This window comes from Marmota monax, unplaced genomic scaffold, assembly GCF_021218885.2.
Source record: "Marmota monax isolate L192 unplaced genomic scaffold, Marmota_monax_Labrador192_F-V1.1 WCK01_AAM20220418_F8-fsc00073, whole genome shotgun sequence".
In the NCBI taxonomy this organism is placed as follows: Eukaryota; Metazoa; Chordata; class Mammalia; order Rodentia; family Sciuridae; genus Marmota; species Marmota monax.
This window is the reverse complement of record NW_026692846.1, coordinates 3,141,558-3,155,427: the sequence shown is the minus strand read 5'-3', so window position 1 is coordinate 3,155,427 and position 13,870 is coordinate 3,141,558. Positions and strand designations below refer to the sequence as shown.

The window sequence follows — 13,870 nt, the reverse complement described above, 5'->3', positions numbered from 1 at the left end:
TTAATGCATGACAGGGCTTAAGAAATGAACTTTATCAGCTATGGTGGGATTATAAATAAAGTGAAGGATCCAACAGTTCTTTGAAAGTCACCCAAACTTTTTATATTTGTATTCTATGCACTGTGATCCTAAGGTTAATAGCATGAATTAACGCACATCTTTAAAGGACTATAATGAAGACCACTGTGTATTTATTTGTTTATATCTGCTGTCAAATTGTTTTGACATGGAAGGTTTTCAAGAAACATTGGCAGAGAGGTACAATATGTTATCCCTTTAGTGAAAATAAATTAATTTCTTATATACAGTTCCTCAATCTCTGAATTAAAGATACGAATAATATAGAGTATGAGTGGTTTAATCAAGGTTTTATTTTGGAAGAAAACAGCAGTAATGAATAAACTGCTGCAGCCCATCCCTTGGGCTTGTTATGTGTATATTAAAGATTTCTTCCAAGTAGATTTCACTCTGTTACTTCCTGCTAGCCATCAGCATGAGCCCTACTACCTAAATACTATTTCATTTAGTTGTGTTTGGAAAATCCATAAACATTTTTATTTGCAATCTTGTTGTTTTTGTTACATTTTAAATCAAGTTTGAATGCTATAGTACTTTAACTGGAAAACTTTTGTCACGATTTTTCTTGTAAAATTTCTTTACCTGTATCATCTTGTTCTTTGATCCTGTACCCTAAAATAAGAAATATATCTTTGACAGAAGCTTCATGTTTTAACAAAAGAGTGTGGCCATTTTTATTTCAAAATTTAGGCAAAAATACACTATCAAGACTGGGGCTGTGGCTCGGTGGTAGAACACTTGCCTGGCATGTGTGAGGCCCTGGGTTCGATCCTCAGCAACACCACATATAAACAAACAAATACAGTGAAAAATCTATTGGCAACTAAAAAAAAAAAATTTTTAAAAATACACTATCAAATGTTATGTCTGCTTATTTGTCTCACACAACCTATAGATTTTCCTGGAGGATTTTGTTTTCCTGTTGTTGAAAAGACTTTACTTATGGCGAGATAAAGTTTTTCTATTCAAAAAAAAAAAAAAATTGTTGAAAGGTCCCATTCTCAGTACCATGTAAGTTAATAATGCCACAACTATGTTCTTTTTTAAAAAGTGACTAATGTATTTTATAAATTACCTTTATACATGTTGTTAATTAAGGGCATATAATTTTACACTCTAAAAGCATAATTGCTGAACTCAGGTGGGTAGACTTCAAAACTATGTCTGTTGTAGAAACAACTTGAAAAAGGTTTTAAACCTGGCCAGCCACCAAGTTGTGGACACTCTTTATACTGCTTGTTATCAACTACCACTTTAAAAAAATCATAAATTTTTATTCTGTTTTAACTAGATGTATGTAAGTTCTTACAGTGATCACTATCAATTTTATCAGTTGCCCTGTTTAACTTAGATAAATCTTTGAATTATTTATTCTTAGTTTTTAACAGCTTTTAACATAAAAGTTGTAGCTATAAATTACATATTTTTATATTTTACATAATTGCTCTAAACTACTGATTAATTTGTGTTGTTTTTTTTTTTTGGGGGGGGGGGCGGTAGCAGGAAATCATTCTCCATATTGCTGGTCCTCTTAGTAAAATTCTTTTATAAAGAAATGACCTGGGGGTGCTGGGGTTGTGGCTCAGAGGTAGAGTGCTCACCAACCATGCGTGAAGCACCAGATTTGATGCTCAGCACCACATAAAAATAAAATAAAAGATATTGTGTCCACCTATAACTAAAAAATAAATATTAAAAAAAAAAAAGAAATGACCTGGGACATTTATTCTCCAAAGGAATCGATATACCAGGTCAAAGATTAACAATGTTATGCTATATATTAATAGGTCTTACTTATATAGCCTCACTTGAGATTTTTATAATAGTGTTTTAACATACCTCTCTCTACATGTAGATATCATAAAATAAAGAAAAGTAAAAGAAAACCAAACGATTTAAGTCATTTTATGACTTAAAGAGAAGAAAATAAGATGAAATATCCTAAAAATCATAATCAGGTAAATAATACTTCCTTGAATGTAGCAGTTATTGAAAATTCCTTTACACTTAGATTTAATTACTTTATATGTAAGTTACATTATTAAAAGTCATAAAACTCGGGCTGGGGTTGTAGCTCAGTGGTAGAACGCTTGCCTGGCATGTGTGAGGCACTGGATTTAATTCTCAGCAAATAAATAAAAATAAAGTTAATTCTCTTACAAATAAATAAAAATAAAGTTCCATTGATAACTAAAAGAAATATATATGTCATAACACACTTAAAAGTCACAGTTTCTCCAAGGGCAAGTAATGATTTTATAATAAGAAAAAAAATTCTCTGTAATGAGTTGTTTAAAGACAACCAGAATGCCTAGAAATGTATATGCATGCTAATACCTTCTTCCTTCCATAGGGCATTCAGCCTGCAAAATTAGACTTTCTTACTTAGAATATATGTACTCTTTACTTCCTTATTTATTTATTTAAGGCCATTCTTGTTTGTCTAATTCTGTTAAGACAGTTATACACTCGGTTCCTTTTTATGTATGCTTAGAATATGAACTTGGTGCCCTTTCAAAAAAATTTGGTTAAGTGGGGATTAATACCATAGGTTTTACAAAAAAAAAAAAAAAAAAAGATTATTTTCTGTTTTTTAAGAAAAATTTTTAAAAATAAATTTTGTGACTGTTAAAGAATTAATATTTACTTCTAAAGAAGTTGTATTATGTATTCTTACTTTTAGCCCACAGGGAAATTAAAAACTTTTATCCTCAGGGGAAAAAAAAGTGCAGAAAATAGATTTTACATAGTCAAAAGTTCAAATGGGAAAAGATCTTAATCCTTCTTGTTTTGGTTAGTACATAAATATTTGTTTTAAAGTAACCAGATTAAGTTACTTTTTCCCTTCTGAATTTTAAATATATGCAAATACACACACACATATGTATCATTAAATACCCACAGTGGGTAATTTCTTCACATTCTAAAACAGGAATCTAGTGACTGCTTATTTGTTCCCAGATTGCATCACAGACAAATTGACAAACAATGGAAATGAATAGTGATATGAAAATGGTATGCAACTACACATTATTTCTGATAATCAAGTCTTTATTTTTTTAAAAAAGCCTACTGTTTTTCAGAAATTAGAAATTTTAAAATTTGTTAAAACTTCTTCTTGTTAAAACTTTTATTCCTAAAAGTAGAAGAGAACAGGAGGTACTATATGTTCAAAAATTTTTTTTTAATAAAAAATTCAATGTCACTAGTTTAAAAAAAAAAAAAAAGTAATTGGTGAAGCAAGGTGTAGTAGTGCATGCTTGTAATCCCAGCAAGTCCAGAGGTGGAGACAGGAAAATTGCAAATTCAAGACCAGCCTCAGCAATTTAGCAAGACCCTGTATCAAAATAAAAAGGAATTGGGATGTAGCTCAGTGGAAAAGTGCCCAGGGATTAAATGCAGTACCTCCCCCCTCAAAAAGTAACTGGTGAATGATTTTTGGAGACTTAAAAAAAAAAAAAAATCCTAAGAAAATCAACATAACAAAAAACATTCAAATGTACTGAATTGCTCATAGCCCTGCTGATACTCTTACCTGTTTAAATATACTTGTTCTTTATAAAATTCAACAAAGTACTGAAAAAATCTATAAAATCAAAAGTATCATTATCTACATGTATATACTTGAACCCAGACACACTGGGGTATATTAACATTACTAAGTAAGGAAAGAGTATGAATGATAACAAAAACAATTGTTCATAAGACTTGATACACCTCAACTAGCTTTGGCAGACCACTGATGGACCACCATAACCCTGTGATCTATTCCCTTATCTCATAAAGGAGGAAACATATGAATAATTAGAAATAATTGCTTTTATATATCTAATTAATTAACTCAACTTGTAAAACAACTGTTGAAGAGATCTCCTTTGGGATCCAGATGTAAAAATGATCCTTTCCTTTATTAATAAAGTAATTCAGTAACGCCCCACATTAGACTTTCTAACAGTGCAAATCCTTCTCAATTTTTACACTTGAAAAAGACAAAAAAAAAATCATACTGTAAAGGTGCAGTCTTAGTTCAGAACACTAGAATAACGAAGGCCCTCTGTTTCTTACTCCTAACGGCTGCATGGCAGAGACTCCTGCCCACTCGGGGCCCACGATGCCAGAGAGGAGCCCTCCTAGGGGCTTGGACCTGACATCTAAACCCACAGGCCTTGGAGGCTGTTAGAATCAGCAGGTATGAAAACAGGCACTCTTAATTGAGAATTGGAAAGGAGAGGGCAGGAGAGGTGGCTCATTAGGAGGGCACTTGCCTAGCTCACAAGAGGCCCTGAGCTCCATCCCCCACCAAAACAAAAACAAAGAAGAAAGAAAGCATGACTGCCTGGAGACAAAGTCACCTGGACCTGATTACCTGCAGGTGAGAGGCACGGCCCAGGGGCACTGCACAGCAGCACATCTCTCAGCTCCAACAGTTTCTGCTACTAGATCATCTAATGGATCCAGGGGACTGGGAACCAGGTCCCTATCCAAGTTTGGGTATCAAGACAAACCAGAGTATATTCCCTTCACCTTGTTGGCTTAAGCTACTGGACTGTGAAATGGCACCCAGTTCCTCTGCTTCCTTTTGCCTATCAATGTGCCAAACTCAAGGACCCTTGGACTATACCAGGGAACCCAAACTGCTGTACTCCACCCCCAAGTCAAGGCTCGCTTTCCCTTTTACAGTCAATATATGAATATCACTAACCACAACACTCTTAGACTAAGGTTAGGCCCCCAATAATTAGGCAAAAATAGATATTTCCAAGAGCCCCAAAGGCATTCAGGGGATCTGAGATGTTGGATAAACACTATAGCCAATGCTTTCTCTCATGCAGCTCCACAGACACCAGTACATGGTCCATTCAAATTCACTCCAGATACTGGCACTCCCCATTCAGATCCATTAAGTGCACATTGTTACAAGTCAGATGTCATACACAATATATCTGTCTTCTCAATACAGAACCACAAGAGTGATCACATGACCTTCCCATGCATATTAAATCAAAACAAACCCTTGGCTATTTGCCCTTCATTTTTAAGACCTCACCAAGGTGGAAATGTGCTGGAAAGGTGTGAAGAACTGATATTACAGCAGTGTTCTACTCAGGCTAGGAGGTCTTGGTCTAGAATCAGGACTCTATACCTTCCCAGGTCATTCAGATAAATGCCAGCTAGTGCAAAGCATGGATGGCAATGTGGCTATCGGGTGCCTAGGCACTGGGGTTGAAGGCTGGCTGAACACCTGTTCAACCATGTTGCAATTATCCATTGCACCTCTTCTTTACAGGCAGGGGAGTAAGTGGGCCTCCACATCCCAGGGCTCAGCACCTTCAGACTCAACCAACTGTGGAACAAAACATCCAAGAGAAAAATCCAGTGTCTGCACTAAACATGTACAGACCCTGATTTCTTGTCAGTGTCTCAAACAACCATTCACACAGCACTGGAATCAGTAAGCAAGCCATAGTCAAAAGTGGCTTATGCATAAAGAGTATTCCCTGTCCTCGAGAGACCTGAGTACCCCCAGGTGGTTTTCGAGGACTTGGAACCAACCCCCATCGGTGCTGCCATACCTGGCCTATACAATCTGCAGGGATGGTGTCCCTTGTCGTGTTCCTGAGGCTCAACCCACGCAGTCTCACCTAGGCAGCTCCCATTCTTCTAACCCCCGTGCACTACTAGTCCGCGACCCCACTTGACTTCCTCAATCCACATGGGCTAGCTGTGTCATACCTCCAAACCCTGTGACATGTGGCCCCCTTAAGCCCACTTCCTACACTGAAGGAGGTCTGAAAACTCACCCTGGGTGTGTGCTACGTGAAGAGAAAGGTGAGAGGAAGGGGGAATCAAGAAGCCACAGACAGCAGCTTAAGAGATGAATCAAGAGACTGCTGAGGAACCAACCCAGGAGTGCTTCCAGGAAGAGAGCCATGGTCAAGGCACCACTGGTCACAACAGAACCTTTGCTGTGGTGACAGAGAGGTCCTGGTGATGGAGACTGCGGTTTCCATGGAGTCACACCAAGGAAGAGGATGCTGAGAGAGGGTTCAAAAGGGCACAAATGGTCCAAGCAGGGGAGCTCCCAGGGCTTGGCTGAGGCAAGGAGACCTAGGAGCCCACTCACAGCGGTATACAGCTCACCAGTGGACCCTGACACTGGACTGCCACACATGCACACTGGACGGAAACCAGAGTGGGTATTCTACAAATGTTCACCAAAATACCACATTAAAACCCTACTTTGCGCAAAGACAGAAAACACCCAAACTCTCTTAAGAAGACAAAAGGAAGCCAGGTTTTGCAGTGTTAAAATACACTCTCTCCTCCCTTCCTCCCTCTCCCCCCCTTCACACACACACACACACACACACACACGCAGCCTTTTACTGAATATTGGGAATATACGAGGTATCTGAGATTTGTGAAATACATTATCTCATTTAATCCTGTTCTCAGGAGCGAACCTTAACCCCATTTTATGGTAAAGGAAGACAGAGACTCAAAAATGAGGGAAAAACAGAGTCTGGACTGACCACAGTACAAACAAGTGGAAACCTGCATCCAACACGGGTGCTACTTTCACACCCTGGACAACAGGAAGCAAGTGACGAACCCCAGGAACAGGGAAGCAGGCCAAGGGAGACCAAACATGCCCAGGCTCCTGGTGGGGGGAAATCTGGGACACAGGGTAGACAGGGCAACCTGTCTGGGAGTTGAGTTCACTGATTCCTTAAATAATCTTGTTTAGTGATTTACGATGAAAAAAATGAGTAACTTCCAAGTATTTAACAGCCATTGATCACCATATTAACATTTTAGTCTCTTAAAACTACCAATGGTTTCTTTTCAACATCAAACTTTATAGAACACCTAAAATGGGACTCCTTTAATGCAACGTTCCAGGAAGAGAGACATAATACAAAGCAAAAACACTGATGTATATTAGTTGAACTGTCTATCTTAAAGAAGAAAGTCTACATCTAAACCAAAATCTAAAATCATGAGCTACATTATGAAAATCTACAAATATAACTTAAATGCAAAATGAATATCTCATGATAATTGTTTTAAAGTTAGATTTCTCTCTTCTAAACTAAAATTAGATAAGTTAAGAAATACAGAGGGACTGGTAGTGTAGCTCAGGTTTCATCCCCAGTACTACAGGGGGTGGAAATTGGGGCTGGCGACATAGCTCAGTGGTAGAGTGCTGGCTTAGCACACCTGAGGCCCTGGATGTGATACCCAGCACAACAAATAAACAAAATATAAAGGAATATAGAAAACCACTGAACTTATAATAAATTCCTCAGAGTTTAAACATCCATGAATGAACTTGAAATCAAAGATCTGTAAATGCTTTCTCCCCCCACCCTTCAAAAATCAGCGTCACTAACCATTAAAGCAAAAAGAAAGAACTTGGGTGTTTTCTAATTTCCAGAAACATTTCCATCATCCTCTTATCTGGTTCTAAGAATTTAAACCTCTGTTGCTCCAAGCAGACGGTTACCTCATTAATCATGAAAATATAGGAATCTACTGTGTAGGAGATACAGGGTAGAAAGCACAGTGGGTGGGCTGCATGCAAGGTGAGGGCATGGCTCCCTTTTATTAAACAGGGTGCCAGAGAACACACACTAGGCTTCTGTGTGGTTCACTGTCCCCACCAGGGCCCTGAGGACAGTGCTGCCCAATGCAACGTGGGGATGAAATGCATCAACTGGGGCATGCAGCCTGTCTCCCTAAGAAGATCATATCTGAGCAAAAACAACCAATTCAAGTGAAAGAGGAAAAGGCTGGAGAACCAATGGCCTTCTCCCAGAGCCAACAGTCAGGCCAGGGACAGAATGGTGCAGGTGCAAGAAGGCCCTGATGCTGAGGTCCCACACAGAACACAGGAGCAAGGCCCACCTGCAGAAAATCAGAATGCATGCAGGCTTCCCACACAGTAGAAGAGGGACTGAGCGCCAGTCACTCCTCTCACTGAACTCTTTTTAAGGAAGGTGGATTCAAAGTGACCTGCAAGTGTGGCTGGTTCCTAGTGGGCCTTCCATTCCATGCCTGTGGGCAGAGACAGGAAGAGGCCCTCGCTCTATTCACGTCCCCACCATGCTGCCCTTCCCCCATCAGGGATCTCTGCCATACAATTAACACTTGGAGCCCTCTTCCTCCAGACATCCCAGGCCAACGCCTCATTTCCTTCAGGTCTTCTATGAATGACACCCTCACAACATAGCTGGCCAACAATCTCCAGAAAACTGCCATCTGGCGGCAGCAGCCTCACTGTGACTCTGGGCACCTATCACTCATTCTTGTTAACTTACTATTCTTATCATTTGCTATGCTCCTCACTGGAAGACCAACTTCACCAGGGAGTAGGAGGCTTTACTCACTGACATCTGCCAAGTTCTGATAGCGGGCTTAGTATACACTAAGTGCTCACTGAACACTTGTGGAATGAACGGTATCCAAAGAAAAGTATCTGAGATTACAAGTCATGATTCTTCTATCAACATGTAAATATTATACAAAGCAGATAATTCCATCGTGAGCTATGGTTTCTCCATTTGGATATGTGTCCACAATGATTAAGTATACTGGAGTCAGACTCCTGATGATCAGAACCTGACACTGCCTTCATGAGCTAAGCAACCACTGCCAAGTCTCTTAACCTCTCAGGGCCTCAACTGTCTTGTGTGCAAAACTGGTACTCTGAGGAATTCCTGCCTCATTTCGTGAGAATTACATGGGGCAATTTGTATAAGCTTCTATGCATATGCTGCTCAGAGCGGCGTCCGCATGCAGCACCTGCAAGGTTTCAGTTGATAGGAGAAGGGGTAATACAGACCAGGGAGTGGACGCAACCAAAAGGGACACAAGTTTAACAACCTGAGGTGTGTTGGAAGCAGAATCCATGATGGAATGATGTGCTTGTTACACATGGAAGAAGGGCCAAGGAGATGATCTGGATTGGCAGTGTGAACTGAGTAAATGGGGTTCCACTGTTTACCAAGCAGAGATTCAGGAAGCAACTGGGAGGCTCCTCCCTGCAAGTTATCAGATGCTTCTGAGTATCAAACGTGGGTACCAAGAGGCAGCTGACTGCTAGAGAAGATAAATGGGCAGTAAGCAGGGCTATCTGCATGGATGGACAGATGCACTAACTGGCAGATGGAGTTTAAAATTCTATTACAGAACAAACATGACTTTAACAACTTCCAACAACAACACTGCTGACCCCTCTCCTAAGCTTCCCGCCTTTCACATTGTGCATATTGATAAATCTGGACTAGCCCAATCTGGCTCCCTGCCTCAACAGCCCTGCCACCTTACATTGTGGACATTGACCTTTAATCCAGCACTCTGAATTAAAACTGTCTTCATGCCTAGGAAACCTCGATATAGTTACACGTGTTACCAAAATCTTCTTAAAATACTTTACAATATAATCTTCTTGGGTGAGATCTTTAGATCAAATTCAACATTACAATGAATTTTATTTCAAAAAGATCCCAGAGTGCTTTAAGGACACCTTAAAAGTTTTGTTTCAAAGTATATAAATATAGGTCTGTTCCACTATTTTTAGCTTGTCCTGGTAAGAATTTTATGTGTTCTTAAATTGGGACACTGCTATGCTTTTTGAGGTTAATGTGACTGATAAAGTCAAGTGTGTGGTTTAGAATGTCTACTCAAGATAGAGATTTGTATGTTCTTTGGATATGAGCTCTTTACCCTATCTTCACATCCTAACTCTCAAACTTGAAATAACTAATTCAGCCAATTCCTGTACACCAACATCTTTGTCCTTATCATGAAGCCAAAAATCACCCAGCATGAACAGGTCTGATGCTTTCCTGTCTGTGCAAGGGAGTAAGCTGAGCAGGCAGGGAAGGAACTCACAGAGGCTGGGCCATTGGGGTTGGGAGGGCAGTACTCAGCTCTGACAGGGATGGAGGACAGCACCTCCATCAGAACCAGCCCATCTGAGGACTGGCTTGCTCCAGCCCTAAGATGAACCAATTCTGGCCTTTATCACGTCCCCTACTCACATCCTCCCCAGGGGAGAGCTCTGGCCCCTCTCACCCAGGCCCACGTTCTATCATAAATGCTTGCTTCAGTTAGAAGCAACTGTGTTCATTTCTGACCACCTGAAAACACCCTTGGAAACCCAGTTGCTCTGATCATTTGCTCTGCAATGAACCCAAACACTACCATCTCCCCCCTTGCTAAAGTTCATAACGTCCCACAGCAACTGTGCTTGTCCATCTTGAACCCAGTATAGGCTTGGAAGAACATGGAAGAACCTTACTACTCCCTATCAGAGCTAACATACAATGGTGAACTATGCCCACCAGCCCCCAGCAAGTCTGTAAAAAGATGGAAATTGTCAGCAAGTTTAGAATTCTTTGCCTCTGACCACTGGTTATGCTCAGCATATGGTTCTAAAGCCAAGAAACTACAATTGTGAAGAGTCCCCATGCCAAATGACCTTTAAAATACAAATTTCCATTGGGCACGGTTGTACAAGCCTGTAATCCATCAGCTCCAGAGGTTGAGGCAGGAAGAGTGCAAGTTCAAAGCCAGCATCAGTAAATTAGTGAGACCCTAAGCAACTTAGTGAGACTCTATCTCAAAATAAAAATTAATAAAAAGGACCAAAGATGTAGCTCTGTGGTGAAACCCCTGCATTCAATCCCCAGTGCCCACATAAAATTTGAGTTTCCATTAACTTGGTAAGATCTCTTCTGAGTATCCAGTCATGTAATAAAGTGACAAACGCCTTGTGCAGACACTGGAAGAGTTCTAACATTATGTGCTTTGTGGGAGAGAACCGAAAAAAGAATTCACAGATGGCCAAGACGACTCAACCACCACAAATTTAATGCTGTAACTGCAGTCTGGTCTGTCACATCCACATCCCAATGGACTGGAAATTTCAACCTAGAACCCAAAGCCAGTCAGCTTGCAGCTCTGCTTACACAAATGCAGCCTCCTGCCCTGAGGTACAGCCAGTAAAATCCTTCCTCGGAGAGCAACAGGACACTTAAATATACTTAAGCTACAACAGACTTATTAAATTCTTCATTGCTTAGATAAATATCCACTAGTACTTTAAGGTAGATTTACTTGGATTCAGCATGTACTAATTACATGGCCTTTTTAACTTTTAAATATGCTTTCCAAATACTGTCTTGAATATTACAATGAAAATGCCAACTTTGATATCTACATTTCTATGCAAATAAAAACCCTAACAACATTAGAGTGGAAAACTGTTTATTCACAGTTCCTGGGCCTTGGTGATATGCTCATCTTAAAATAATACAGACCTTCAAATTAAATACATAATCTTTATAGTGATAAAGGAAATTTAAATAAGAAAAGAATGTTATTCCTTTTTCCTATGTCTTTTATAAAGTTAAAATTGGTCTTTTTATTCTTTAAAAACTTCCATATCACAGAACAAATAGGGATGTCTTAAGTGGAAGAGAAAAAGTGAACCTTTCAAGAGGCACAGGACAGAGCGTGAAAAGATGGCCTGGCTCACTAAATGCACCTCCCTGTACTTACCAGGGGAAGGTACCTAACTGGGCTTGCAGGATTCTTGTTAAACCCCACTGCGTCAATTTCCATTTTCCCTCCAGTTTAACAGCAAACCTATTTAAAATAAATTCTGAAAAACTCTTATGTACCTTTCTTAGTGCAAAAACATGAATTTAAATAAAACATAAGCCAAACAGATTTTTAAGTCGTTTATACCTTTAGCCCAACACATTGGAAATGGACTACAGCCGCTTTTCTCCATACAGATGGCACCTGCTGGTTTCAGGGCCTCCTGGCCTGCCAGTTGCAACAACATACACCCAATCCTATCAAGATATGCCCGGAGTCTGCATAGAGTCCCAGTTCACTGCTTCGATAGCATTTACTTCGATCCAGAGCAAGATTAAGCTCTCCCTGTGGCGTAAACCATTCTTCAGAATCTGAAGCAAAATTTGGGAGGTGCTCCTTCTGTAATATTTTCCAGCAGCTTGAAGGAAGCCTCTCAGTTACTAAATCTTCTCATGCTTTTGCAATCTGAAACATAGACCATCCTGGCCAGAGGAAGCTACTGAACAGAAGGAAACCAGCTAGTAACTGGACCCTGTGGGTCTGTGTTCCTAGATTCATTCAGAGAGAGGCGGGGAAGGCAGGAGGGAGGAGAAAAAGAAGGCCAGTAGCCAGCGCCTTATGAATATGCTAATCTCGCCCTTCTGCTCAATGCATCCAGGGGACTTCTGCATACAAAGCTGACAGCTGACTCTAAAATTGAGTAAGCTGCAAATCTAGTCTGACCCAGATCAAGTCTATAGCAGGGTCCTAAACCATTTTTGTTTTCTAAGTCATGCTTTTGGCACTTCACCAATCTAATTCTGACCTTGCAGTCAAAATAATTATCCTGATGAAATAAGAGTTGTAGTGGTGGGGGCAGTACGGATCAACATTAAAAACAAATTTGCACGAAAAAAGCCCACAGGAACCCAAAAATCTTTGAGGCAAAATACTTTTCCTGATACTTTCACAGTGAGCCCATAGATTTATAAAACTATCTAAGATGAAAACACAAAGAATGAGACATCTAAGATGTACAGAGTGTTGTTTTAACGTAAAAGATAAGTGATTAATACAATTCATGGTGAAGAATCAAGACAGAAAAATATCCTAACAGTCTGCATCAGCAATTGTTTTTTAAGATGCAAAGTTACTTACTTTTTCAATTCAAACTGGCAAGAGAGTCAAGGTCAGGACAAACATTGAGCTATGTGAACACATTCTACTTAGTGATCAGTGCAAGGACACACTGCTGCTCAGCTCAATTCTAGCTTTCCTGATATGTGGGTCATTATGTTGGGTGCACAATCTCATAAACGAACCGTGACTCAAGTACTTCACTGTGCAAATGGCCAAATCTTTGTTTATGAGTTCACCCACTGCTGAAAGCAAGAACGAGACAAAGCCTGAGAGAACAAGAGGCCTGTTTGTACCCAGCCGCCCTGGACAGTCGGCTTCAGTTCTAGTTACCCGTGATGAAGGCCTTGTCTCCAGGCTCCACTCAGTCTCCTGTGAGCTTTCCCGAGCCCCCAGAGAAAACACATCACACCCCAGGGTGAACTATGACCTGGGAAGAAAGTGGCTCCTGAAAAGCACAAGTAAACAGCCTAGCAAAACAAGAAAAAGGCACCCAGAGCACCCAGAAGAGCCCCTAGGAACACCGCAGTGCCAGCAGGCACCAAGGGGAAGGTGGTGGGACGTCACGGCTGGGAAGACGTGAACTTAGGCTCTCAAAAGTTAAAAAGACACAAGCCCCTTTTACCAGCCACGACTGTATTCTACACATCAAGCCCTGGGGCATTTGCCATCCCTTCAAGAAGATCAGAACTTCTGCATCCCCTTACCAACAGCAACCATGAGAGGGAGCCAGGGCCTTTACACCACAGACCCATCCCACCAACCACCTGAGTAAAGACAGAGTGGTGCAAGGAGGTGTGGGGGCCACTGGGCAAAGGCACTGGCAATGATGTGGGAACAAGGACAAAATTGAGAGGGAATGTGGACAAAAAGGGCCTAAGCCCAGCTGCTGACTCTAACCAGTGAGTGGGGGCTTCCTCTGCCACCCCTCGCACTGCTTTGTGATCTATTCCAGCAACAGCACGTCTTCATCTCCTACTGTACAAGAGCCAGGGGTGTGGATATTTCCAGAAACAGACTGGTGAAGAAGCAGCAAGCAGCATTCAGAGAAGAGGAGAACTCCAGT

General features: G+C 40.6%; 1 protein-coding gene across 6 annotated transcripts in view; it reads right to left on the bottom strand.

Annotated features, from left to right (window-relative positions):
• Nucleotides 1-13,870, bottom strand: part of Ptk2 (protein tyrosine kinase 2) — a 229,663-nt gene that overhangs the window by 157,829 nt on the left and 57,964 nt on the right. Inside the window, exon 1 of one of the 6 annotated variants that reach the window (XM_058580847.1) lies at nucleotides 11,836-12,193. The exons of 2 other annotated variants lie outside the window; for them this stretch is intronic. In XM_058580847.1, the coding sequence (XP_058436830.1) occupies nucleotides 11,836-11,935 (100 nt within the window). In that variant the 5' untranslated portion in view covers nucleotides 11,936-12,193. Of the gene's footprint in view, nucleotides 1-11,835; nucleotides 12,194-13,870 lie in introns of those variants that run through there. 3 more of the 6 variants (XM_058580859.1, XM_058580862.1, XM_046448971.2) reach the window with 3 other exon arrangements.